Source organism: Anser anser (genome assembly GCF_964211835.1).
Source record: "Anser anser genome assembly, chromosome: 1".
NCBI lineage: Eukaryota > Metazoa > Chordata > Aves > Anseriformes > Anatidae > Anser > Anser anser.
The window spans coordinates 48,414,333-48,442,312 of NC_139720.1; the positions used below are offsets into that span (position 1 = coordinate 48,414,333).

The window sequence follows — 27,980 nt, forward strand, 5'->3', positions numbered from 1 at the left end:
TCGGACAAGATAGCCCATAGTGTTTGTATCATACCATCCTTTCATAATTAAACACCAGTATTGCTGCGCTTGATTTCTTGTGTGCTTGAAAGCATTTTATTTACCCTGGTGAGCTTCTGAGGGCAGAAAAATCTCTCTAATTGAGGCTGGCCAGGCCGACTTTACTGATTCTTGGTGAGGTAAGGCCTCAGCTTAGTGTGCATCCTCATCCGAGAGAAGGAATGCCTGCGCTCATTTCTTGCTGCTGTTATTTGTCTTGAATGTCAGAATGATATCCACTAAAATTTGGGATGGTGGTGGAATCTAATGAGTAACAACATTCTGCCCTTCACAGTTTTTATTTTAAAACCATTAATAATAATAATAATAAAAAAATAGTTGCTCATTTTGGTTGTATGTAGGTGTGCAAAACGTAATACAGCAACTTTTATTGATTTTAAGGAGGAACAGCATCAAAGAGAGCTTTCCCTGCTTCGCAAGCGTCTGGAAGAACTAGAAACCACGCAGAGAAAACAGCTGCAAGAGCTTGGACCATCTAGAGAGCGAGTAGCAGTGGGAACATACAGGGACTTAGCCAGAAATAAGACAGCCGAGGCAGGTGGTGCACAAGGTGAGGACTCCAAATAAACCCTGTGGATTCTACATAGTGTTAGTCTTCAGTAGCTTATCATTTGTACATGCTTTTGGTATTCTGCCAAACCATGACTGTATGTGCCTGAATTGCCTAAAAAACACTCTGCGTAGTTTTGTATTTATTTTTGATAGACTGTTTAAATTATCAAATACAGTGTTTTCTAAACAAAATCATTGTAAGAGTAACTGCATTTTGAAAATATCTTTATAAATGGTTTCAAAATATTTGGAAGTCAAAACCTGAAATAATCTTGTTGCACAAAACTTTAAAAAATATTTTAGCAATATTTTAGCTGAAATTTTGACATTTGAAATATAAATCAAGATCCAATTTTCTGGAAAAATCCTAAAATAATGTAGTTGATAATATCTTCTTCCTCCTTTGATGTAGAAGTTATTGTATCAGTGTGGAATTTTGCTGGGTTGATATTTGGATTGTTAACCAGTTGCTATAATCTACATTTGGAATGTTATTTTGAAGTTCCCATGCACATAGACAGGATGAAGTAAATTGAAAAAGCGATGAAAACTTTTCTTTGCTACTCTTGTCAGTGTGCCTCTTGTACTTTTTATAATGGGCAGAAGCAATAATCGTTTTTTTAATAATGTAGTGGAGTTACGTATAACAAATTGCCTTCACATACTGAAAAAAAGTTTGTATTTGTTGTTGCTACTGTAATTTGTTTACTCCACTACAATAAAATCTATTTATTCAAGGTTTATTTGCTTTATTTTTTTTCCCTTCGTTATCAGTTTAGTAACAGAAACCTGTAAAGGATCAATTAGTTTTTATGATTTGATAGTGAAAACTTTTGTGGGTGTAGAAATTTTATCTGCTGTTTTTATGAAGATACTGCAATGAAAATGTATTAGTGACATATGAAGTACATTTTTAATAGTGTAATCAATATTGTTGTTGGACTGTAGTACTAGACAGCTGAGGAATAAAATTACGTATAGTGACATTGTCATTAATATTGATTGATATTTGCTTTCCAGATGCAGCATTTTTTATTTTCCATGCCATATGCCAATATAAGCATGGTATTGCATTTTCCTGGGGAATTTGTTAAACTGCTCTGAGAAAAACAGTGTATTAGCCTGTAACCACCAGAAGCAATGGAAGGTGCTTCTGTCTCCCGGAGGATTAACCTGGAAAAGGTAACGCTCTGTGTCTGAGCTAACCTTGCCAGACGTTAGGTTCGCCAGTGCTTACCATTATGTGGTGCACTGTGCATAATGGTTGCAAAGAGCTAGCGCTCAACAACCTCGTTTCTGTCTGTGACCCTGGATACGTGGTGTTCTGCAGGACTTCTGCACAATGTCAGGGCATGGGGAAGGGGATTTATACAAACTAGGGAAGCCTTGGAGGGTAGAAGGCGGCTAGTAACAGGAGGAAGGATGATGGTTAGCCACAGGTTTTGTGGGCTTCCTTTCCCAGTTGGTCCCAGGCTCTCTTCCCAAGAGTTAATTCCTCTCCTGAAGTAACGGTTATCAGGTTATCCTCATTTTTATTTTTTTAACTTTTTTTAAAAAAACTATCATCATCCTCAGAGCCTTGAAGCAAATGAAGCTGTGCACTGCATCTTCAGCCTGCTGATGCTTGCCTGGGGCTGGGAGGCTGCAGGGAATCCCCCTCCACGTGCCTCCTGCCCCAAGGCCCCGCAGGGAGGCTGCTGCTCTGTTTCAGGCCAGTGATTCCCACCCCCGGCACCACCTGATACTGCACCAGGCCTTCCTTTTCGTACTTCCCAACTTCAGGGTAACTGAAGTGGCTGTAAAACACGGTGCTTGCCCATGTGGCTGTGCCTTGGAGCCTCCGCGGAGCTGGAACCTTAGTGGAGCCTCCGAGCTGATGCCGATCAGTGTCTTACACGCCACGTCTCGTACAACCTCAACATGGCTACAAGCTCTTTGTTCTCTTAACCATTTTTAAATACACAAACTAATCAAAATAACCTTCAAAGGCATTTTATTCTAGATAAACCCATACAAACACCAACATGTATTTGTCATTTGCACTTTTTTTAAACCATTCATTTTAAACAACAGGTTAACTTCTGTACAACAGGAATTACTTTACACATTAGTAGCATTTGACTTTAAACTAAATGACTGCAAAATAATGCTCTGTAAGCTAGTGTTAGAAAATATGCTGTTTGCAATAGCAGTTTGCCTGTAAACATGTGAAAATAAGTTAAAGAAGTTTGCTTTCATTTCAGGGAATGCGATTAGAATTGTTGGGTTGCCGTAAGGTAGCTGTAGTCACAGGTTGGTTGCTTTGTCTGTGTGTAACAAAATAACAGCAAATTGCGAATATGGAAGGTGTGCCAATGTTTTGTGTGCTGACCCAAACCTACCAAAAGAGCTACAATCACTTAATTATACTTCACATCACTTTGTGAGATCCACCTTACGGGTTACAAAGTCCCAGCATGACTTCAAATGGGTTACGAACAGAGTGAAGCTGTTTAGGAGGCTTGAATAAAAGGCAATAATCCTATTCCAGGCTGTAGGCTAAGGCTACAGGGCCTGCTTCAACACATAATCTCTAGAAATCATCAACGCTATTGTAGCAAACAAGCAGTAGTACAAATACAGAATAGGACTGATTTTTGTTTTCTCATCATAAAAACACATAGAGTGAGGTTCACAGGATCAGACCCACGCAAACAGATTATATTTTACAGTTTTTCAAGCAGAAATTTGGGTTGTTTTTCTGCCTGTACAGAAGATTACTGTTGAACAAAACGATCACATTTCCTTCAAATGCACTTCCAGCAAACACTTGAAATGGAACTGAACTTCTGAGACATCTGTCTAACCAGAAAGAGTAAATTGCTTATGCCTGTCCTTCTGTGTTAATTACTGTGCTTTTTTTGTTTGTTTGTTCGATGCTGCTTTAAAAGTTTAGGTTAAGAATGTTAAAAATCAAAGCCCTTAAGTACAGGTAATCTAAGCTTAAGTGCTGCTCAAGCCATGGTCCGCTTCTTCAGGACAGAGAGCAAGATAGGTTAGGGTTGTGTTTTTTTTTCTTTTTTCCATTAAAACTAAATTTATATCACACTATATTGTGCCAGGTAGAGAACTGCTGAAAGTACTGCAACACTGTAGTGCAGCTTCCTGAACAAAGCCATACATTCCATCAAGTATAAAGTGTAAACTTAATAGCAAGTAAAAGACTTGAATTTTAAAAAGCCATCACAGTATGGGCTGGTGGCTCCCCTCTCTGATATGTAAGAGGTACAAGTTGTGCAATCACATGGTAGGGAGGGGGCAGACCAGTAGGCAACGTGTTGTTTTGTTTTGTTTCGTTTCCCGTGTTAACAGGCGCCCTTGCTTCTGCCAAACCCTGGTTAGCATTCCCTGGCGCTGGCTGTCCTTGTGCCGGGTACCAGCTCCTGGTAGCGCGTGCAACAAAACCAGCCAGCCCCCGTATCGTGCTGCAGCCTCCGGGCTCCTCCAAGGCCGCGCTGCGCAGAAATAAATGTTTTGCGCGCTCGGCTGCCTGGGAGCCGTGCTCAGGCTTCGCTGTCTCGTCCCAGCCCCAGCACACGCTGCCTGCCCTAAGCGTGGGCCACCTGCGCCGGCTGAGTGGTGCCCCCTGTGCTGCCCAGGTGCGGCCCTTCGGGAACACGAGGCGAGAGCTCACCGCCTCCTCCGGTGGCTGGTGTGCACCAGAGGCTTCTTGCCAAAGCCCTGGCTCAAGCCTAAGGGCGGGCTGCAGCCTTAGTGCGTGCCACCACAGCAGTTGCAGCAGAGCCTGTGCCGACCAAATGTTTCGGCCTTGTGGTGGTGGTGTTGGGAGGGCGCGCTGGTGCAGCAGCAGAGCCAGCACCACGGCTGTTCCTCCGCGGCTCGGCACCGCGGCCACTGCACCAGCAGCAGCACGGCCACACACCTGCGTTTGAGCTGGGCTGACTTCAGCCACAGACGCAATTCCCCCCTTCCCCCCAGGCTCTGAAAACAGCCAAGCCTCAGAAAACTGCCCCGGTGGGACTAACAAGGGCTGTCCCCCCCCCTCCCTGCCCCCAGTCCCTAGCTGTATCACGTACACATCGACCAGGGATCACCAGAGGCCTCCTGCTCTTACACGTTTTTAAACTAACCCTCTTTTGACAAAGCTTTTGTTTGGACAATCTGGAAAACTAAACTAAACTGAACTGCTGGCATTCGGTTTGCGAGCCCCTTGCACATGGACGGCAGGCCTGGCAGCACGGGCGCGTGGGCCTGTGCCTCGTGCACCTGAGTACGGGTCTGTGCCGCCGTCCTCACGGCCTGGTCTGATGCAGTGCAGCTGCACGGGGGTTTCACCTGTGAAGCTGCTCACGAGTTTCACAGCTTACGTAAGGATGGAAAGGTGGAGCTGTAAACACGGGCTGGTGCCAGTCCAGCTCCTTTCTCCAAAAGCCTCGCCCCTGCTCAGTGGTTGGTTCCACCTTGCAATTTTTAAACTCAGAGAAAGAAGTCCTGCCACATGCCACTTGCACTTCAACCTTCAGGCCCACTTTTTCTGCTAAGCGAGCTTGTCCTAAGTGTCACTTGGGTGCTGTTTCTTTATTCAAACAGGAGCCAGCCTACATTTGTCTGGAAGGAAGGAAACTGCAGCTGACCTGTAGTCTGACACCGGAGCTCATCCTCACAGCCAGGGCCGCTGAAAGGATGTGGCAAAACATCAGCTTTCTGTCTTAAAAACAGAGCTAAGCAACTTAATGCGGGTGACTCTGAACTTGCAGTGTGCGTTGTGCACCTCCTACAAGCTTGTTGTTAAGTAAGCAGAAAGCTTACTGAGGCAGTATTTTTTGAACAAAAAAGGTACACGTTCAGGTACCTAACAGTGCCGGCCCCACCGATGCCGGCCTCACTTTCGCTTTCACACGCTCACATTGGAGTATCTACCCCTGCACACGCTTCATTCCCAAACTTAGATTGTACTTGGAATGGTCCGAGTGGAGAAGAGTGTCCAAATGTTTCAAACCCTGTACATGTAGTCATTCAAAACTGTTCTGGGAGCAGTAGCGCTTATTTAAAATTCCCCACAGTGACGCTGTGAGTCAGTGCTCTGCTCAAATCCATTTGCATTTTTTCTTCTCATCAAATAAGGCTTTTACTTGCTGGAGCTGTTTCTGGACTTCTTCAAACCCCCGTTCTCGCTCGAGTTTGCTGACAATCTGTTAACAATTAGCAAAAAAAAAAGAGAGTAATTTTCTTAGTGCTTATTTGATTTGCAATTCTTTAAAGCCCGCTTTTCTGCATTCCAGCGACTACTGGCAGAAAAATCCATCTGAATGCCTGCCTGTATGTAAACATTCTCTTCTGACTTTAACACTTTATTTTGGTAGTTTCCCTTTCAAGTCATTATGATTACAGGATTTGCAACACTTCCACAGAGGGAAGAACGACAGAGCCAAGCTAAAACCAAAACAAACCCCACACATGTTCAGCTATTAAAGTGTGAGGCAAGGCCACTGCTCCACTTTCACCCCGGAGCAGATTTGCAATTGATCTTTTATTTCTCTTTGTCTGCCCTCCAAACCCAGGGCAATGAACTGCCTCTCCTGCTCCAGCTGACCCACTTGGCAGCGCGTCAGGTGATGGGAAGGAGCACGACTGGTGTGTGAGAACTCTTTGCTGGCAACTCTACAAAGGGACTGAGGTCTCGGCACCCAGCGAGTGAGGTTTAGCTGCTCCGCATCAAATGCCGGAGCAGGGAAGAGCACAGGGAGGGAGGGATGTCTTTCTGAGGATGGGACAAGCATAGCTGGTGCTGCCTTCAAAAAAGGGCATTAGGATTAGAACGGATGCTGAACTCTTCTGTGTCAACAATTTTAATGAGGTTAATGAATCGCAGTCCTTCTCCAAGTATTACTCTAAAATTCTTTTAAGAGGCAAAGATTTGATGCCGGAGCCAGATCAAGATATTAGAGATCAGAAGCATCAAGCTAGCTAACAGGTGACTGAGAGCTGGCTGATTACAGCGAGGGCTGATGCTGTGCTGTTGGGGATGAAAGAGGAAAAGGTCCCGTTGCTGGGAGACCCAGCCAGCCTGCTGGAAGCGGTAACGAGGCCCCCAGGCTGCACACGCGGCCGGCTCTCATCTGCATCCCCGCGCGGGCACACGCGGCCCCTGTTAAGGCTGCCGAGCATCACGGCGAGCAGAATCCTGCCAGGGTAAAGCGGAGGGCAGGGATTTTCTCACAAAGCAGCTTAGAGGCAGCCTGTCACTAAACGCATCCAGGTGAGAGAAGGGCTCTTTTGCTGGCAATAGCGGGGACTGGAATCTAGAGCTTCTTTCCATTAAGGGAACGTATTGGAGCAGAGGATGAGAGGGCTGTGATGGGAAAGCAGCACTTGTCTTACTGCAGGGCCGAGTGTGCCCTGCTGAGGGGTTTGTACTGACTGTTAGAGCGAGATCCCTGGTGCTAGAGTCTAATCAGGTTTCTGAATCGCCAGGGAAAAACAGTGCAAGCGCAGGAGTTGTGACAGGCATTAACAGATACACTGCAAACTGAGATGCGTTGACTACACAGGAACTTCCCCAGAACTGCAGGGAGTTTCATTTCTATCGCCTGTGCGAAAACCAGTGGCGACAGCGAGGGTGCATCACGCACCCTCAGCCTGTGAGCCCTGCGGGAGGTGGGGACTCGGGCAGCCCCGCGGCCGCGCTGCCTCGGCGCACCACCGCCGGCTGCCTCTGGAGTGGGCACTCGGTAATTCACAGGACAGCCCCTGGTCTGTCTGCCAAGCCCGGCTTTCATCCTGCGATGGCAAGTGGATGTCGGGGGGAAGCAGGAACTGCAGATGTGCTTACCTCATCATAATACTTCACTATGTATCTGTAGATTTCAATCAAGGCCACTTCCTCATTAAATTCATTTTCATGTTTCTAAAACAGAAAACAGCGCTGGTCAGATGGTTCTCCTTTTTTAAAAAAAGTAATGGGAAGGCAAATGAAGTTCCCACTTTTCGACCACACCTTAGATTCCTGAGTTAGAAATTCTTCAACCTCTGAAGTGGTCAGCTGGGGCAGATCCCTGATGGCTTTGTAGTACGCTTTCACCTCCTTCTTGTAGAGCGGAATGTCCTTAGCGTAGAGAAGTTTATTTGTTGGTGCTTCCTTAAAAGAAAATATTTGAAGCCTTGTCAATTTTCGCAGCACAGATTTTCCTGAGGTTCCACCTCCACATAGTTAATTGCAGCTAATTGTGTCTCTGTGTGACTCATTTCTCTTTGCAGTGGTTACATGCAAGGAATCAAGGTTATGAAAGAAAGATGAAGAGCAGCCTTCAGTAATAGCGCATTGTGTTTCATGACAGTTGCCATGTAATTATTTCCAGTGGCATCGGGAGTGCTGAAGATTTGTCCCTTAGACAAACTTCTTTCTAACTTCCTCCCCACCCCTCTCTGGACCTGAAAGATTGTGAAAGCTGAAGCAAAGGGCTTGAGCTATTTACATACAGGATACAGCAGAGCTGTGGAAAGTTCCCCCAGGGTCACAGAGCGGAGAGCCCTGCAAGACACTGTGCTGGCAGAGGTTCCCCTGAAACACTTTGGTCCCTACTATTCCCTCCGCTCAGGGCTTTAACAGCGTGGGGAGCTGACTGCCAGCCATACACGGCCAAAGGGATATTTTTTTTTTCCCCAGGGCTTCAGCAACCCAGGTCAGTACTGACTGACCAGGCAGCTTTTGGCTGCTGAGGAAAAAAAATGCTGATGTTTGTGGCAGGAGCTAAAGCCCCACTTGGAAACCATGTTTTCAAAATGTAAAAGTGGGGGCTGGTAGTTTCCTGTGACTGCTCTAGTTTTAAATTCTGGGGAATAAATGACACCAGCATGTGATACCTTGTCACTCCTGTTTCCACTGTGATAAAGGGTTTTAAGTATGTTTGTTTTCTAAGTGGCTAAAGAATGTTTTACGATGAAGGGCTAAAAATCATGGAAGTAAATACATTTTACTAACATCTAACAAGGTGGTAACTGCGTTACAAAGCATCAAGTTTCAGCATCCCTTTTTTCCCAATGTGCTATGTGGCTAATGGCTAATGGGAGCTGCCGTATCAATAGTTCTTCACAATCCAGGTTGACACATCCATTTCTACTTCACAAGTGCAGAAACTTAATAGACCATGCTCATTTGCAGGTTTTCATCAAATAACTGATGTGATTAGTTTTAATTCATGACACTTCACTCCTGAAGTAAGATAAACAAGCACATTATTTGTTATTTACCTTTAGCAGAAGAGCAGTTGCTTCAGATGACATGGGAAATTACTCCATTTTTCTATATAAAATTTTAGACTGAAAAATCTCTAGCCTTTTTTTTCTTGGTACCATGAGCCTGAGCACATACTGCCTGCTTTGGTCCAAGGGAAATGAGTATATCCTCAGGAAAAATGAATTATTTCTGATCTCCAGGGTTCTGGATATTATACTAAAGAACTTATGAATTTAAGATTTCTGGACCTGTTCCTCCGGCAAATAATTCTGGATATTAAGAAGGTGTAGCTAATATTGTTTAAAACTTTGGAGCTCTTTCAAGTATTCACACAGATCCCAGTAGCTTACTACTTGTGTTTTCTGCACATCTGTGTCTGGCAGGCAAAGTCTGGACTACTTATTAAATAATGATAATACTGTTAAGACCTCTGTTTGAAAACTGTTAAAAACTTGATTTAAAATTTTACTGTTTCCACCCTCTTCCGCATATTCTGTACACTGCACAGAAACTAACTGCAGAGAAGATAAGCAGCAGTTAATTATAAGTATGGCATTTTAGTAGGTGTATCTGTCTCCTCCAATGAATTCTTTAAAGTCTTGTGTGATGGAGCAACAAGGAATGGAAACCCAACTTAATGAAGCCACTGTCAGTTTTGCCTTCAGCTTCAGCAGATCCAGGACTCCATCCCCCAAATCAGTTGAAAAAGTGATTGACAAGTTAGCAAAATACATGAAAGGCAGCATTACCTTCCCCATCGTCTGTTCTGCTAGAGAAAAGGCATCCATGAAAGCTTGTGCGATTACAGACAGGCAGCCATCTATATGTGAAGTCTTCTTAATATCAAAGACAAACTGGGGATTCTTCAGTATGTTCACCCAGAAGCGCAGAGGAAGACTAGACAGGGAAAGAACAAACATCTTTAAAATTAACCGCTGAGGCCGCACAACTGCTTTAGAATAGCAATTTAATTGCACTGTGCTCATGAAAAGGAGCACATTTTGTGCTGCTTATTCATGTTAGAAGAGAGGTCATGGAACGAAGGCTACGGAGCACACACATCAGTCGCTCACCCCTCCATCTTCAAACAGCACCCTCAACCTGCAGACACTTCTTTCTGAATCTCAAGTCAGCGTGCAGACTCCAAAGTCCTGGAGTGGTTTTTATCAGTACCTAATTGATGTACTAAAATTATGGGGACCCACAGGGCCAAACCACACCTTCACCCTGACATAACAAAATCTAATCTTATTCTTCTGATTACAGGCGACCTGCTCCATCTCTGCAACTATGCTTTTGCAGAGTGCGTGCACTCCTGTGCCCATCGCACAGATGTACCTGTTGGTTTTCCAGATATGAACCACATCGGGGTCAGTGATTTTTTTGCTCTCAGCCTGGGCATCCAGAAAGTCAAAAAAGTACTTGATGGCAACAGGTGCCTTATTGTTGGGTAAACTCCAAATGCTTCTGAAGAGATTTTCAACAACTGAATGAATCGCAACCTGAAAAGTAAAGAAAATGAGCAATGCTGCTGTTACACAAGAAAAGGACAATATTTGTTGTCTCAGAGAGCTGAATGTGCTCCTGGGGAACCACACACACAAATTGCAATACGCTTGTGGCAAAAATCTAGGCCACAGGCTACTGGAAACAAGACAGTCAGTAACAAAATTGAAACTACAAACACACCATAACGAGCTGCTTTCACATATCACTTCCACGTTGCTGACCGGAGAATTGTGAGGAATGTTGTGACAAATTGTGTGTGGAGGGAATCACTTGCTGAGTTTCCCGAATGGAAGACATCAGCTCTCCAGACATTGAAGAAGGATTTAACAAGAAGGATTTAAGTGTATCGCAGGGCCTTGACGTGTTACTGTCCTGTTCGTTTCATTGTGCCTGTGTGCATGTCTATGTGATAGAAAGAGGCAAAGAGATTTAATGCAATTTCCTTCAGTGCCTGGCTCATCACAGGCAGAATTTCACAGCAAAGAATTTCACGACACTGTTGTTCAGAGCACTATCTTACACTGGAGAAAGCCGATTCATTTAAAGCCCTCTAAAGGACTGCTTCCTAAGAGGCTGATCTTTTCTTTGGTACTTCAGACTTCCACTGTAAGATATTAATGGTTTTTCCCCAGCAATTCCTGAGGGCTTACGGTAGTTTCCATGGCTAATGAGAAGTGACCAGTCTTCACTCTCACTTTGAGTAGTGTCCCAAATTACTTCAGAAGCTATCAACAATCTAATTAAATAATGACTGATAGATTTTTAAATGCAAGAAGGTCATAATCATCATCCCTTCAGGCGTCTCGCATTGCCCAGCTCTCAGTGTTGTGCACTGATTAATACTGTAAGTAATATGCTGTTGCAAAGAGTTTTATATCCCATCTGAGTAAGTCAGAAACCAGATGACATCACTGGAGGGAGCGAGCACGGCTTATTCCTAAGTAATGGGTACTGTATAAATTAGGTAACTGTATCACAAATGCTAAGGGCCTTGTTTTTAAAATTCATCTAGTTATTTTGGAGATTTCATTTGAGACCCTAAAAGATTATTTGATTTCATGGGCAGTATTGGCTGAAATTCAGGCCTTGGGAGTTGTCTTTAAGCTGGGAAAACTCCACCAGAAAGCAAGGAAAATGTTGACTGAAAGCTGTTTCTATAGCAGGGACTGTTTTTCCTCTGTGGAGCTCAGTTGCAAAACTCACATTCAATAACCCCAATAACTAATTTTTTTTTATTTAACCTTATTAAAAAAAAAAAAAAAGATTGTGCTTACTGAGGAGATGGAGACTGTGAATAATGGAATATTGTAGAACTTGAGCTTTAGAAAACCTGAAATGTGGTCATCTTTGCAAATGGTTATAAACTGTAGTTAGCAGGGTGACTTTCACAGGTTTTTTTATTTAACATTTGATATACATACAGAAAGCTTGCATAATTTCTGCTTAAAATTCTGTTTCCATTGTGCCAAACTAGCCAAGCCTGACACCAACCCCCCCCGGCCCCGCAGAAAAGACCTTCCCAGCTCACCTTGGTCGACAGGAGCTTTGTCAGATACATTTCTTTCACTTTGAATTTCTGCTTTCCTTTGTGACCCGCTCCTTTCACGTCTTTGTTGGCTTCAGAGTCTGGTAAAATCTGTCAACGAAGAGATTAGAGGCGACACAGACACAAATACAGGCCAGCATTAAATCTACCGCATAACAGTGTGAGGACCGAACTCACCAAATGGCAGTGTTCGTCGGAGTAGTCCACACCTAAACAACAGAAAGCAAGCAGGCATTAACAAAACACCCAGCTACGAGCCTGCGAACTGTGCTGTGCACCATGGTGCGTGTCAGGATGCTGAGCGAGCAGGCTCGGTGTCACACTTTCTTGCCCGCAGCGCGGGGGAAGCCTCAGAAACACAGAGGCCCCAGCTCCCTTCCCCCTGTGCCAGCTTGGACGGCTGATGGGCATCATCTGCTGCCGGGTGAGGCGGGTGCAAACCACAGCTCCTCCGAGGGGAGGACGACGGGCAGCAGAGGGGACGGCCGCGTGGTTTGGGCTCTGTTAAGGGCACTCTGCGGGCGGGCTGGAGAGCTGGCTGGGAACAGACGGCCCTGCTCTTGCCGAGGGCGAGGGCAGTGCCACCCCGTGACTCGCGCCCCGCGGCCACATCTCTCCTCGCTGCAGATGTCTGCTCTGACGGCGAGGTGAATCGCACGCCGGGAGTGCTGCTTCTCCCCCGGGGCTGACGCACAGCGGAGGGCACTGGAGCAGGGCACGTTTCCTGTGCCGATCTTATCAGTCAGCACTTCTTGTCATCTTCCCTGCCCTCTTTTCCTGCCTGCGAGTTTGCACCTTGAATCACTCAGTAACCAAGGACTGCAAGCCCTTCTGCCCTTCTTTCCTTCGCCTTCTTGCCTCCTCCTAGGCCCCCTGTGCCTGCCAGAGGCGCAGAGCCAGGGTAACGTGGCTCTTCTTTTGGCTCTCTTTTATTAAAGTGCCAGTTTTGCTGCCCAAGACACAACTGGCCATAGCTCACTACTCTGCATCCCCAGCCCATTCCCCACACAAGATTAAACAGAGCGCAGTTTCTTTGTTACCTGATCGAGTGTTTGTCTTCTTTTTAAAGACTTTTATGGTTGCTCCATTTGAAATCTGAAAGCAAAACCAAACATATCTTGCTGAAGTAGGTCATGGTTAGGGTCTAGCCCAGTTCCCCTAAGAGCTATTTTCAAACCTCAGTTCCCAAAGTGACCAAAATATTTATGACCCGTGGACCGTAAGGTCAAAATCCATACCTAGTTACCTTGTGATTTCTAGGAAAAATCTTCCCCCTCCTTGCCTGAATTTATAGGGCTGCCAGGATAGAAACCACTATCTTTGAAAGAAAGAGGCAAGTCATGCTTTTATTGTCCAAGAAAAGTCCAAAACAGCTCCTGCTGAGAGCTACACCACTGCTCTGCCGTCACACGTTGGGTTTTGCCAAGTGCTAGTATACTTCCCTCTATAATTACAAAAACAACTGGCCAGTTCTAGGAAGGGATGTCTGCCAAAATAATTTAAGTATTTTTTAAACCTTGGCAGCCAGCCCAGTGTTAGAAACCAGTTTAAACATTAAGATACTCTATCAAACGCTGTGTCTTGTGCCAAAGAAATCTGCACTTACATTGGATTTACTTTCCAGGAGCAAGTGTATTTTGTAAGCCTTATATTTTGCAGGGTTTCCATTTGTCACACAGAGTCTCAGAGCTCTTCCAGATAACACAGAGCACTTTAAAACCCAGCTGCAAGTACGGATATGTTCTAAGGCTATCTCGTGGTGTGACACAAGCACCCAGAGAGACCAAGAGTCCCCCTGCTCCTCCCTGAAGACGGGTGAACAGGAACAGGGCTGCACAACAGCCTGCCCCCTCCCCGAGCGTCACGGGCAATGTGCTGCCTCCCCGAGGAGCAGGAGAGCCGCCCAACGCTGAGACACCAGCTCCTGTCCCCAGGAGAAAGGCCGGGCTCGGGGAGAACTGTGCTTCCCTCTGGGTGCTGGGGGCCCTGCTGCAGCACAACCACGATTCAAGCCCCACTTCAGGTTTTATTCTGGGACAAGTGCTGCTTTTAGTACTGAATACAATTATGCTTTCCCTTCTCTATCATTGCTGCAGCATCCATACTTGCTGTTCCTTTCAGTGTTGTCTACAAAAAAACAACATAAGCCCTTCTTTTGGGGTCCGACTGCCTAAATCACTTTTTCTGGTAGGTTGCTCCTTTGAGCACCTCAAAATGTTTTTACTTGGACAGCAGATCTAAAAGTGGCTCTCCAGCTCACTTCTTGCGTGGGAAGTAAGATTTTATGATAATCGTCAGCTTTCTTGTCGAGACTTGTGGTTACTCTCATGTAAACAATGGTGCAGACCTCATAAATAATCATATCAATATCCCTATTAAGAGCACAGACTTAAAGCAAAAGGAGCATAAAGAAACACATAAAGGTCTTAAGAAGGGTGTAGTGGATTTCTCTCCCTTCATAAAAAAAACACACAAAATGCAAACATCCCCTATTTGCACATTTTTAGAATTACTGTAGGAATGAAGTCTGCTTTTTCAAGACTAGTTGGTGAGTCTGGCACCTTTACAATGCAGCCCTCATGCTTGACTATCTTAAAAAGACATGATGTTACTTCCCAGTTCCAGACACTTGGTTAGTTTTGAGTGTTTAAGGCTGGCAAGCAAAAAGAAAAAATCAGGCTTGCCACAAAACTCTAGGTCCTGTTGAAATGTAAGCTGGAGTTCCTCAGGCAATGTTACTAAGCTCACGCTGTGTATGCAGGTTTCCTTTTCTTGCTTTGCTTGATAACTAGACATCTTTACATTCCTTTTTGCATTACTATGCATACAAGAGAATAAACTGGATATGCTAATTGCTGATACCTGCCACCAAGCCGCTGACTAAAATGCCTCTGAGCTTCTGCCTAAAATCTACAGCTTTGTCAGGGTCCAAAAAAATGGACTAAAATATCTACCAGATACCCAGCACAATTTCCATAAGGCAGCTGCTAAGCTATAATTAGTATAGTTACAGCTTGCAAAAACAACCAAACCTCCTATCTAGCACACATCTGCCTGCAGAAACCACAGATGAAAACAAGGTCTGGGACCAAGATACCCAGGGATGGCGGTGACCAAGGGGAGCAGACTCATCTGCCGCGAGGTGTGGCGCCCACGAGCCTTAGCACACCACGAGCTCAGACGTGCAAAAAGCTGCCATGGAAAGTTAAGGAGCACCTGCACTAAAGGGGCTGGCAGTGTCGGTACCATCACATTAGACAGAAGTTCGGATACCCATTCAGAGTCAAATCTACGATGACCTTTGCTGCACAGACACTGATTGCAACACTGCAGTGTCCTAATTTGTACAAAATCTTTACTGAGTGGAGGGAAGTTCCACGCCATACAGATAAGATTCAAGAGAGGCACAGAGGAGACTGTATTTAGGACACCGGATTAGGATTCGGGACATCTGAGTTCACCTCTGCCTCCCTACAATGTAAGGAGGGCAACAACCTCCTAGAGAAAACTGTAAAGTGACTCCAAAGGGGCTTTCTTCAAACCTGAGCAGCCTTGTGCTTCTCTCAGGCTGCCAACAGTCCTGCTAGGAGTCCTTGGTCCTGTCTGTGGATGGCACTCTACTTGCTCATGCAGGCAGCAACTTGTTCAGGGCTTCTCAGCACCATGCTACGTTGCATGACACAGACCTACACTTAGCAGCAAAACTTTCAAATAAATAAAAATTGAGTTTCGTGCCAAGAGCCAGACTTACAACTTCAACGTGCATGAAAGCATGAAGAAAGCTCATTTAAAAGCGCTCAGCACACTAACTCCATTTCCAGCATTTATCTGTAAGCATCAAAATGTGAGCTACCATATCACCTAAGGCCAATCATCTCCTGTACATCTTACCCCAGCCTCTCGCCCTCTATTTTGTCTAGCTTCAGTGGAAATTCCTTCCACAGACAATGCTTCTTGCTATGATTTTCCAGCATGCTATTCCCAAAAGGGCTCTGCCACTAGATGTGGCCCTGTGTGGAGCTGCAATGATGGAGAGAGAATTGCAGCACTGGAAAGGACTGGTTTGCAGGTGCAATTGGAAGTGGAGGGGAAAAACTAGGGTATAAGGGGTGACAGTAGATAGAAGCAGAAAGAGATAGATAAAAAGAGAAGGAGTGACGCAGAAGGTTTCAAGAGAATAAAGATCAAACTTAGCCTAGACGTTGTTTTATTTTGGCTCTCAATGATCTTTCACAAAAGTTCAGAGAAGAAAATACAAGGTGGGATAAGGTGCACAATTCCTCATGGCATGACAAAAACTCAGCAGCAAAGACTAGAAGAGGCTTATGGTAGTGTCCATAGCTGGAAAACGGATGATCTGTTAACTGAATGACTGCCTGAAGTAACAGTTTCTCTGCAAGAAACCCTGCAACAAGCAAACCTCTCTGAAGGGTAACAGAAAATGTGACTCATTGGCAAGAAAGTCGTGTGTTATATTTGTTTCCTTCTGTTGATGATGCTCAGCTGTATCTTCATGATTTTGATCAATCATGATATTTCTGTGCAGTCAGCATTTAGGAGTTGGGAAGGAACTGCTTCTCAACTCATCGGTATGGTTTTCGTGCTTACCTCATAATGACCGATGGTATTTAGCTTCCTTATCCCGTCTTCCAACACCTCTGAGGAACCATCAATGTCTAACAACTCTCTTTGCTGCTCCTCAGACACAAGTTCTGCAGTACAACAGCAACAGAAAACAATTACACCTCAACCATATTCTTGCTTTACAGACGCTTGTAAAAAACTACCTAATTATTTTAGTACCACTGGCTCCCAACTGAGCTCTGTTTTCTCTCTGTCCCTGTGCAAGTTCACACAAGAGCGGTTTTGCAATCCCACACTACAGATTCCTCTTCTGGGGTGACGGCCTGGATGGCTTCCTGGAAGCTACTGGTCCTTCATTTTGTGTTGGTCAAGGCAGCATTTTCAGAGGTGCTTTCACCTAACGATGCTATTTGTTTGCACAAGCGTGCCCTGGCGTTATGGTCACACTGGGACTAGGAGAAAGGTAGACAAGGTAACGTGTCTGCTGATAGCTGCATGCTGAACTCCTTGCAGAAGCGAAGCAGATATAGTTCTGCTGTTCTAACTGGTAGCTTAAATGATCTAGTGTTTCCCTGGAAATCCCTTACAATAGATCCTTTCTGCCTAAAAGTTACATAAATAAATAAAAAAACAAAGCCAAATGCAGATATTCCTAGAAAGAAAACTTCACAAACATATCATAGAATCACTGAGTGGTTTGGGTTGGAAGGGACCTTAAGGATCCCCCAGTTCCAACCCCCTGCCAAGGGCAGGGACACCTCCCACCAGAGCAGGCTGCCCAAGGCCCCATCCAGCCTGGCCTTGAACACCTCCAGGGATGGGGCATCCACAGCTTCTCTGGGCAGCCTGTGCCAGGGCCTCACCACCCTCTGAGGGAAGAATTTCTTCCTTTGATCTAATCTAAATCTGTCCTCTTTTAGTTTAAAGCCATTACCTATTGTCCCATCACTGCACTCCCTGGCACGGAGTCCCTCCCCAGCTCTCCTGTAGGCCCCCTTTAGGCACTGGCAGGCTGCTGCAAGGTCTCCCTGGAGCCTTCTCTTCTCCAGGCCGAACAGCCCCAACTCCCTCAGCCTGTCTACACAGGAGAGGTGCTCCAGCCCTCTGATCAGCCTCGTGGCCCTCCTCTGGACTTATTCTAACAGCTCCAGGTCCTTCTTGTGCCAGGGGCCCCAGAGCTGGACACAGTACTGCAGGTGGGGTCTCACAAGAGCAGAGCAGAGGGGGACAATCACCTCCCTTGCCCTGCTGGCCACACTGCTTTTGATGCAGCCCAGGGTACGGTTGGCTTTCTGGGCTGCAAGCACACACTGCAAGCTCACATTGAGCTTCTCACCAACCAACACCCCCAGGTCCTTCTCCTCAGGGCTGCTCTCAATCCATTCTCTGCCCAGCCTCTGTCAGTGAAGTCTTTGAAAATATAACACAGTGACACACTTACCAAGACCAATTTCATCCATCTGAAGACCGTAGAGAAAGCCATTCTTATTCAGGAAAGCTTGAAGGCTCTTTTCCTTGGTTTGGCCTATGGTGTCACAGTCCAGCACATTAACTTGAATAGTTTGACAGGCATCTCCACTCTCGTTTTCCGGGATTTTTTCAAAGATAACATTCAGTGTCTGAAGTAGAAACACATGTTATTTTGACTTACAGGGAATACCCGGCATAGAAAACTTCCTGATAGCAAACCTGAAAATTTACAACTTATTCATCATTAAAGCTATTTGAAATAAAGATTATTTGAAGGAACTAAATGATGAAGCACTTAGAACTCCTTGTGTCTGAAGAATCAAAGACATGTATTTCCAAAAACGCATCTTGCATTTTGTTTTTGTGCCAACCTACTTCAGTGAATTACAGCAAAAGACAGTACACCAGAAAAAATACTGTTCTAAAAAAAGCAGATCTTTTTTTTTGAAATGAATGCCTTAAAAGTAAAACTATAACTGACTTGAGATCTGATAAGGTTGCTAAGTAAGTCTCATGGTAAACATGACTGACTTCAAGCAGATAGGAAGCAATGTTAAAATACATATTTACGCCAGCAGATTATGCTGAGTACCTTGAATCATACCAAAAAATACACCTCCCTTGGAGATGTCAGTGTCTGCCTGCATCCAGCCATGTCCCCTGGTGCAAGAGAGCCAGGGCCCACTGCAGAAGCAGGGGAAAAGGAAAGCACATTGCAGGAGACAGAACCCAAAGTTCTGGTCCAGATCTATACGGAAAAGAGTGATTTACCCCATGCATTGTTACTCCAGGTCATACTCTAACATGGCCTGTCTAGGTACAACACCCCTGCCCTTCAGCTCAGAGCAACTCTTAACTGGGTAACAACTCATCTGCCAGGCTGCACACAAAGTAAGTATGGGCCAGAGGGAGGTGCCAATGAGACTGGGTGAGTATCTCCGGGGAACTTTTTTCGTCAGGTTGTGTTTCTGGGCAGGTCAGGCAGATCAATTGCTTCCAAAAGGCAGGGGAAAAAAGGATGAGCACAGGATAGCTAGCGCAGGGTGATGAGAGATATCATTTCTAGTGCCGCAGCCCGCGTCTCCCCTGCTTCACTGTTCACTACACAAACACATGCGTTCTGCTGGAGATGTCTTGGGACAGAATTAAAGTAAGTGTTGTAGGTGCCTGCATGGGGAAATCTACTTACTTGAATCATTCTGGCTGTTGGACACTTCTGGTACAAAAACTATCTCTTGACTGAAATGTGAGGACTATAGGTATGACTCAGTAAAGGAATGATTGTTAAAAGAGGAAGCAACGAAAAATGTTTATTTTTTTTGTGCTGTCATGTGAAGGAAAGAACTTCTGTCCAGGTTGCTGCAGGGACATGCTTTCTCTCTTCTTAGAAAAATGAATAATTAATATTAGCTGTAAAGTGCTATTTTCTGCTCTACTAGCCACTAAGAGCGGAAATTCCCACTCACTGATGGTACGAAAAGGAGTCCAATAAGACATTAATTAACTTTACTGTTTCTATAGAAGCAAAAGAAATATTAAAAGCAGGGTTGCAAATCTATGGAGATCAGGATTCAATGAAGACTAGGACAGAACTGAAGTAACTGACAATAACTTAATCAGGACACGGAAAGGCTTAATTGTGACGAAAATGAGCTGACCAAAAGGACAGACAGAATGGAGGAGAACGAGATGTGGGAGTGGTGGCTGCAGAAGGAGAAGCAGACTGGATGCCCTGCCTCAGGTTAGGATTTCATGCAGAAAATTAGTCAAAAAACTTATTGGCACAGGAACGAGGGAGTCATGCTTGGTTAGGCCCACAGACCAACTGAACAGACAACAGTCGTGTCCTTGACTTTGACTGCCCTGAGGTCATGATGGCCTTGTAGGACAAAAATGTGGACAGGGACTAACTGTATTCTGTCTTTGGAAAGCTCTCCTCTACATTTCAATCAGTCTTTGTCAACTGATCTTTCAGGAGTAGCTGCTCACTCTGTAACTGATGCTGATTTGTCTTTACATCCTTTGAAAACATCCCTTCCCTTAGTTGATCCTTTCATCCTAACCTTGTTACTACACTGCAATATTCACATTCCTGCTTCTCCTTTTTTCTCCTTTTTTTTTCTTTTTTCCTTTTGGACTGTCAAGAGAAACTGTTCTTTACTCTTCTGAATCTCCTTTTCAGCACATGCTCTCACACGGATTGCACGTAGAAGTGCAGCCTCTTCACTTATTAGCATGCGAGAGTCCTCCCAGCCCCACTCAATTCACTGTAGAGTGACTGGACTGCAAAAAAAATAAAGAGAAACTTAGTCCTTTAGGTAGGTGGAATATAAGTCATTTACAGACTCCTTAATCTAAAGTATCCATAATGTGAGGACAATGATACTTTATGACTCAAAGAAGTGGTCAGATGGGAAGAAATATTTGAACACATAAAAAAGTCTCTAAACCAGGAGAGCCAGACAGTTTTGCTGACATGATTTCCTGCAGAAGTTAATCTTAAGAAATGAAGCAATTGATGAGGAGCTAGGAAAGCCAATTATTATTATGTCTTCTCTCTGTAGCTGAAGTTTTCATAAATCAGATTCAACCTGTCTGACAGCACAATCCCTGGCTTTAGAAACCATTAATCAGAAACTGACAGTCACAATCACTGCATTTAGACACAAAGTGCAGAACTGGAAAAAGGATCAGAAATGACCATAAAATTACGAAAGCCTTTTATGATCAGCTGTGAAGCTCAGAAAACACTAAGAGAAATAGCAGGGGGACACATGGAAGTCATGAGGAAATACTGTAAGGCCCTTTCCTAAGCTCGCTAACTTTGCAAAGGAAACCAACCAAACGACCAAAACCAGCCAGTTAGCTTAGGGAAAGACTCAGGAAGAAATTACAGGACATCTGGTGCAACACAGTAATATCTAGAGTTGAGACTCTGTGCACTAGAAATTAGTGGTTAGCAACACAAAGTCACAGTGCTCTTCAGCAAAGGCTTAACGCAGTTTGCAAGAATTGTTAAGGGCTATTTAAGGAGAACAAAGCAAGCATCTGGAACTACTTGTATGGGAACCAGCTTGGAACCTAACTAAAACACAGGGAAAAAACAAACAAAAAACAACATTTTTTCACTCATGCAGTGACAGTAATAATGACATTTGAAGACAATGTTTACAGATGAGTTTTCAGATTTGTAGCTTTCCTGAAAATGAATCTCAAACAAGGAATTTTTCAGTAAAGCTCTTAATAAACACAGCAAATAACAAATTAGATGTGGTTTAATAAAGGAATGCCATTATACCTTTTTTTATTAGATGTAAAGAAAATTCATCTCAGAAATTCAAGAGCTCTTACTCATTACCCTGTTCTCTGCTCAGCTTTGCATCTGAACAGCATACATTTCCATTTATCAGACAGTCTAACAAAACACGAAAACCTTTTGATCGGTGAAAGAGATTTGTGTAAAGGAGACAGCACCATCATGTACGGACGATATTGCCTTAAACCTACTTCCTTGTATCCCAGACCATGAAATACAACAAACAAGAATAATCAGATTGATCGTATGATCCTTCTGCGGCAGCCAAAAGGTTATAGGAAAGCCAAGAAATTGGGACAGAAAATGTTACGGGGGTTAAATTCATGCTAGATGGGCACTGTACTACAGTACGGTATTCGATCCGTATCTAACTCGGAAGACTCTTCTATAGACAACAGCTGCACTGCTGACTTCCTAGCAAGGGCTGCTGTGTCCTTTTCTGCTGATGAAAATCCCCATGTGTCACATGCCTTTAATAGTTTCCTTATCTCTCACAAGTATGACCAATAATACCACATCCATGGTGTCTCAGTAGGAAATCGGGTTCCCTCTCTCTGCTTTGCTCCCTGACATCCCTCCCACTCTTTTAACACCCTTCTTTTAACTAGTAAAGCAGTTCAACACTTTAAACAACCTTTTACCACACAGCTTTGCTTCACTTTCGATAAAAGACTCTTGTCTGAATGGGTGAGTTAGATTGTTTCTTCCCACCCAAAAACGCAAATTTATTTCAGCAAAGAGAATTCAACAGCCCAAATCCCTTTTTAAAATTAAGTAGTGACCATTCAAGAGAAGTTTGTAGCTCTTAAATGCCCAAGCATGAAGTCTACCATATGAACAGGTCCTCCCCTGATTTTCCACAGGAGAGATTCCACCAAGAATTTCTCCTAGACCGGGTCCACATTGTGTAGCTTTTCTATTTAAAAAGAAATAACAAACAACATTTCAGTCAAATGTTAACACTCAGCTGGACAGTGTTTTTTCATCAGTCATTGAGCAAATTATCTACCAAGAGGTGCAGCTGCTTGTTTGCCTGTGAGAGAGCAGACTTGCTTCCTCAGCTTCTGAAAGGCTCTGTGACACATCCAAGTCTCTTTAAAGGCAGTTTTATTTCTCAATACTCAAATATAAGCACAGCATGAAACCACACAGCTCCTCAGCTCACACTGGACCAATGCTTTTAAAAGCATCTTTCTTTCAATTCCACTGCTTGAGTATTGACTTCAGAAGCCCATCCCTATTCAATACATGACCCTTTCCAGCAGAGTGGTAACAGTAGGGGGTTGGCTGATCCCAAGGTCTGTGGCCTTTCTAAAAGAGGCACACAGCCCCGCCAAGGAACAGCTCTAATGTAATTCAAAACTAATGCAGTTCTTAGTTCTTTTTTTTTTTTTCCTCTTACAAATGGCCTGAATTTTAAAAATCTCTCCCGTCCTTCTTTCTGCATGCCTAGCACTTCTTCCTTCTCCTGCCCAAGGGCCTAAGCGATGTGTTTAGGAGAAGACTCTCCCTGATTTTCAGGAGCCTGGCTGTATCCTGCTTTTATTGGTTTGGAATGGAAGTCTCACTCCTGAAAGGATGTGCACCTCCAGTGCCTACACCCTTGTTTGTGCCCTGCCACTGATTTCAGAGTTCAGCTCTGTACTAGATGACTCCTTGCATCTTCAAATGTCTACGTATCTTAAAACTCTGGACACTGTCTGTTTGCAGACATGCTGCAGTAACTTCCTAACACCCACTTTTGGGTTGCTTTTTATGCTTTGCTCTGGACAAGCATGCTTTAGCATACCACTATGGCGGGGTCTTTGAAAAGCGCAAAATAAACTACTTACAGAAGACTGCAAGACTTGGAATACTGTGACAGTGACCAAATGTGCAAACACAGCTCAGAATTTATTTGATGCAGAAAATAACAACAACAAAAAATGTAATCTTTTAGGCAGAGATTTGCTTTCAAAGAAAGGAGAAAAAGATGCTTGGTTCCCTGTCTGTACACTCACAGCTCCTGTATGTCATTGCAGTGCATGTGAAATGGTGTTAGTGACAGAAGAAAAGCTGACTCCTTCTGCATCCTGCTAAATGCTATTCTCGAAGAGAAAACGTGCACAGTTGGCCTGCTTCCCCAGCCCAGAAAGCCTCTCTGTTCCACCTAAATCTCTTCCATAGCACAGCTTTAATTTCCGGCATAAATCTTAGACAAAACACCAAACAAAACCTTCTCCTTGTCCATCCAGACCTAGAGTCCTTCTGCTCCATCTCCGTAATTCTACTACAGGATCCTCTCCCCTCTTCTGACAGCTTTAAAGGGAATATTCGGCCACTTCTCACCTGAGTGCAGTACACTGCTGAACCTCAGAACAGCAAGCTGCCTTATCAATCTTGTAACACTATCATTTATTAAAGCAGTATCATTAAAAAGGAAGAATAAGTGATAAAAGCAATAAAATTAGAAGTAACGAGAAGTACAAAGGCAGCAACCAACATTTGAGAAAAGCCATCTACTCTCACTTCCTCATCCATCTGCAGACAGCCTTCCCCACAGACACTGAGTCCTTCAGACCACTTCTCGTCTCTTCTCTTCACTGCCGGCTGCCTGCAAGACCCTATCAGCAACTGCATGCATAGAAGTAGTACTGGGGAAAGTATTTAAGGCAATGTTCCGTAGGTTCACAGTCAGCTACCCCCCGAGTCATCTCTCAATGTGAATTTGTGCTATAAATAAGAAAAGACAATCAATTCCACAGGACCAGATATTCCTGCATAGTCTACTAGTAACAGGCATATTGAGCTTGCCTGAAAACTATTGATCTGCATAACTACTGGGTTTTATGTCCTATGGCTACATATAGTAATGCATTTAAACTTACCCTGGATCCCAAATGCAGTGCACAAACAAGGAAAACAAAGATATGGTATTATGCATTCAGCTAATTTTCAGTCAAATGTCCTTTCCAAATGCACACAGTGGTGACTTAGCTTGAAGTATCTTCAAATGATGCTTCCAACAGCAGTTTTGCAAATGGCTCTAAGAAGATTTGACTATAAATTTGGTAGTTCAAGAACTTTCAGCTGAAAATGACAACTCAGAAATGTGCCACAGAAAAGCAGTCATTTTGGTGAACTTCCTACATGACCCAACTTTTGCCTCAGCTAGTCCAATGGGTTGCTGACCAGCCACAATTTCCAGGGTCATGTAATCTACTCCAATACAAGGCATCTTAGGACCTCCAGGTTCTCGCTGCAATCATGGAAAACAGGCAGACCTGGAAACTCCAGCCCTACCCAAGACTCAGGATCTGGGCTGTGGAAAGGCCTGATTTCTCCTCCAGAGCCACTGGCACCTGCACTGTCCTTTCCACGGCAGCTGCTGCCTGGCCGTTTTTGCTCCCAAGCTCTGAATTCCCCTGTCAGTCACACTTCCCATACTCCTAAGTATGTCTGGTAACTCCAATAAGAAGTCAGGAGCTGAGACACAAGGAAACCAAGGAAATGACTGGAAATGCGGATTTTTAAGTTCTCAGCCTCAAAATCACTTGGAAATTCTGGAAAAAATGGACTCTGGTTACTCTGAAAAGTATTTCAGATCTTCTACTCAAAAAGTCACAGCTTTTACAGGCTTAAAAATGCAGTAATCTTTGCTGTCTCTTCTCCCCCCAGTTTCAGAATGACGGTCAGGGAAGTCCAGTATTCAAAGAATTCTCTTTGTAACTGTAAAATAGGAAGCACTTTGCCGTTGCTTTGGGAAAGAAATCTATGGTAAAGTTCAGAAACTTAGCTAAGTTTCCCAGTTAGCTTGTTTTTAACCAAGCAGCTAATTAAAATGCACCACTCTGTAACCTTGCTAATTTGGAGCTAATAACATGGAAGCCCACAGCTGCCTGAAGATTAGCCACAACAAAACACAACAGAAAAATAAAACCTCTGCATTCCATTCCTTCATTCATTGAAGAAGTGCAATTTAGTTAAAATTCTAAGCTTATGTTTACATTTTTATAATACACTTTAAAATAAGAAGGAATTTTAATACCTGGAGACTTCATTAAACCTAACCTTTGGCGATTAAAGCATGCTGTGAAGCAAACAGCGACAGCTATTTGTAAAATGTATATTGGTGAAACACCAGCTTGTTAAACTCCATTGTATTTTGAAACTTTGTGAGCAATAGTAATTTTGTTCTTCTCTATCTGGGAACTTAACCATCACCTTAGTGTGGTTATGCCTTAACAGCCTTAATTTACCTTCCTAGAAAAAGAAAAAAACATTGTAGTTGCCTGGTTTTGGAATGCAAACTGCCAAACGTACCACTGTTTTGAATTCAGACACTTGCCACAGCAGCCAGTCTTCGTTAAGTGTGTACAGGGCTTTGCAAGTTATTGCATCCACAGGTCCTTTGTTTATCCTCTGATTGAGGGTTGTCACTAGCAAATAGAAAGGTTCACCGATTGTCTCCTAGGATATGAAACAAACACAAGGAACATGTTTATTTTTGTAGTCACTAAAGAGGCATGAATAAATAGAAAAAAATCAAGTGTAACAAATTGAGTTATTTCCTTTTAACTAAATTGTTATCTTGCAATTAAGAAAGAAAATCCCTCTGAGCAGACTTATCTAGTTATTTGTTTAACCTCCATCCTTTGCCTTTGCTTTTCAGTGTGAAAGTCTCATGCAAATAGCAAGAGACAGCTGGAGTGTATGGCAATAGAGCTCAAAGCCCCTTGCTGTGCACGAGTACACTACAGACAAGCTGCTCCTATTCCACCTGGCAGATGCTTCCTAGTTCCACCAAAGAGCTGGTGGTGGGGAAGACGTGCATGTGTTCACAAGCACACTTCAACTATTTCCTTCTCAGTCTTGTGAGAAAACAAGCTAACATCTAACTTCCTTTTGAATTGGTTTCTCCTCTTGTGACCCCTGAAAAAAGCCTTGGGAGCGAAGTGGTGGGACATACACTGGTGTATCAACGAAAGAGGGAATGATATTGGGGTTTTCCTGTCCAGCCTGAAGCCCAGGCTCCAGGTAAACACCCGAGCAAGGAAGGATGGATCTCTGCTTCCAGGCAACATCATTCCTGCAGCCCAGATAATCTCACTAGCCCAGCTCCATAAAGACGACTGGTGTATCAAGAAGAAATCTCTCTGACAGCTCCTTGGCTTTTTCCCGGGGTTTCAGGAAACCTGTGCTGAACCCCAAACAATTCTGCTACTGTATCGATGGTACAGCAAGGATTGGTATGACTGATACCAAGTGTGATACCATCACACCAGTGAGACAGGAAGCATAACCAAGCACTGAAACCAAGATTGAAGTGCTACCAAGTGGGCTAAAATAACAAGTTGAAAAATGAAAGAAAATGCTTATTTTGTTTCCACTTGAAGTCATTCAGTTCTTGAAATCTGCAATGCCGTTTGGGGGTTAAGAAGTTGGAAAGAAGATGGTATGCCTTAAACTTCCATTACATGGTAGCTTTCCAGCAGCTCACACAGAAAGGTACAAACTGCATTTTACAAGTTTTATTATTATCGAAATACATCTCATAGAGATGCAATAATGGCTTACACAAGAAAAGGATATGCTAGAGTTGCAAAATTACCCAAATCTCGGCCAAATAAATGAAACAATCATCTCTTACAGACCTTCTCTTTTTCTACATCCCCTCGATGATAGCTAGCTATGTCACCTAAACTAGAAGAGGGCACCTTAAATGTTAGACAATGCTTTGTACAGATCCCACTAATATTAATTAGGGAAGAAATCAGTTAAAAATACTCTTTGTATATCTTATGAAGTGAAAAGATGTACAGATACCCGGAGAAAACCAGAAAGGCAGACGGACATCCAGTTTGTCAGCAATTTTTCTACCACAGATTCAGTTCGTCTGAGCAGGAGTTTAGGCTGTACATTGCTTGATTGTTCCATCAAGTCCTTTGTCAACACTTCCAAAATATGGGTTAGATAAACTAGCTTCGTTTGTAGTGCAATAGTCAAGAAGGATGCAAACAAGCACCTGTTCAGAAAAGGAAAAAAAAAGAGAGAATGCTATATTATTTGGAATTTCTCTTCCCAGTCATCTTCAATAAAAGAAACACACTTTAGCACAGTTCATATCCTAAGTTTTCCTTTCTCAGGCACTGAATCTGTCCACCGATGTATAAAGAAATATAAAAAAATGCAAGTCCATCTGCTCTTGTGATTATTTTTTAAACACAAAATTTGTGTCTCTGCATTTAATTCTGCAGAATAACACCTGCTTCAGTGACAGTACATTTCTAAACTGTAAAACTGTTGACGTAACTGCAGGAAGTCTTTATAATTTTGAAGTGAGTTTTCCTGCTCCTTTGCCTCTTGGTTTACAGGCACAAACATTCTGTTTTCTCTTTAATAGCTTGTTTAATGGCAATGTTTTTTTCTTCCTCAGTGTATGCATATGGAGAACATGGAAAAATGTTCTGGAGCAATACAAGCTTATTTTGCAAGAAGTGGAAGCTACATTTGGGTGCTACAATCTATGCTGATTTTTCCTGCTAGTTGTCTTGAAGATGATAAGCATAATCATACTATACCTGTCTGTCACAGAGAAATTTTTCTGCTTTTCAAGGGTGTGAATGAGAGTAACAAGAAAGTTCTTGTTACAAATTAAAGCATGCAACATGTTGAAGCTTTCATCCTTGCGCGTTTGGTCTCTGCTCTGGAATAGTTAAAGAAAAGTA

The 27,980-nt window shown here is 43.6% G+C and overlaps 2 protein-coding genes across 7 annotated transcripts in view; one reads left to right on the forward strand and one right to left on the reverse strand.

Moving 5' to 3' along the window:
* CEP83 (centrosomal protein 83) overlaps positions 1-2,924 on the forward strand; it is a 28,135-nt gene extending 25,211 nt beyond the window's left edge. For all 6 annotated transcript variants that reach the window (XM_083821504.1, XM_083821506.1, XM_083821507.1 and 3 more), the window contains exon 16: positions 442-2,924. In XM_083821504.1, the coding sequence (XP_083677630.1) occupies positions 442-627 (186 nt within the window). In that variant the 3' untranslated portion in view covers positions 628-2,924. The remainder of the gene's footprint in view (positions 1-441) is intronic.
* The window catches only part of PLXNC1 (plexin C1), a 71,885-nt gene continuing 46,495 nt past the window's right edge, over positions 2,591-27,980 (reverse strand). The window contains exons 19-31 of the mRNA XM_083821496.1: positions 27,834-27,958; positions 27,079-27,277; positions 25,576-25,722; positions 17,929-18,106; positions 16,512-16,615; positions 12,944-12,998; positions 12,081-12,112; positions 11,886-11,993; positions 10,187-10,350; positions 9,598-9,745; positions 7,610-7,750; positions 7,445-7,519; positions 2,591-5,804 (exon numbers count right to left, since the gene is read on the reverse strand). Coding sequence (XP_083677622.1) covers positions 5,700-5,804; positions 7,445-7,519; positions 7,610-7,750; positions 9,598-9,745; positions 10,187-10,350; positions 11,886-11,993; positions 12,081-12,112; positions 12,944-12,998; positions 16,512-16,615; positions 17,929-18,106; positions 25,576-25,722; positions 27,079-27,277; positions 27,834-27,958 — 1,581 coding nt within the window. The 3' untranslated portion in view covers positions 2,591-5,699. The remainder of the gene's footprint in view (positions 5,805-7,444; positions 7,520-7,609; positions 7,751-9,597; positions 9,746-10,186; positions 10,351-11,885; positions 11,994-12,080; positions 12,113-12,943; positions 12,999-16,511; positions 16,616-17,928; positions 18,107-25,575; positions 25,723-27,078; positions 27,278-27,833; positions 27,959-27,980) is intronic.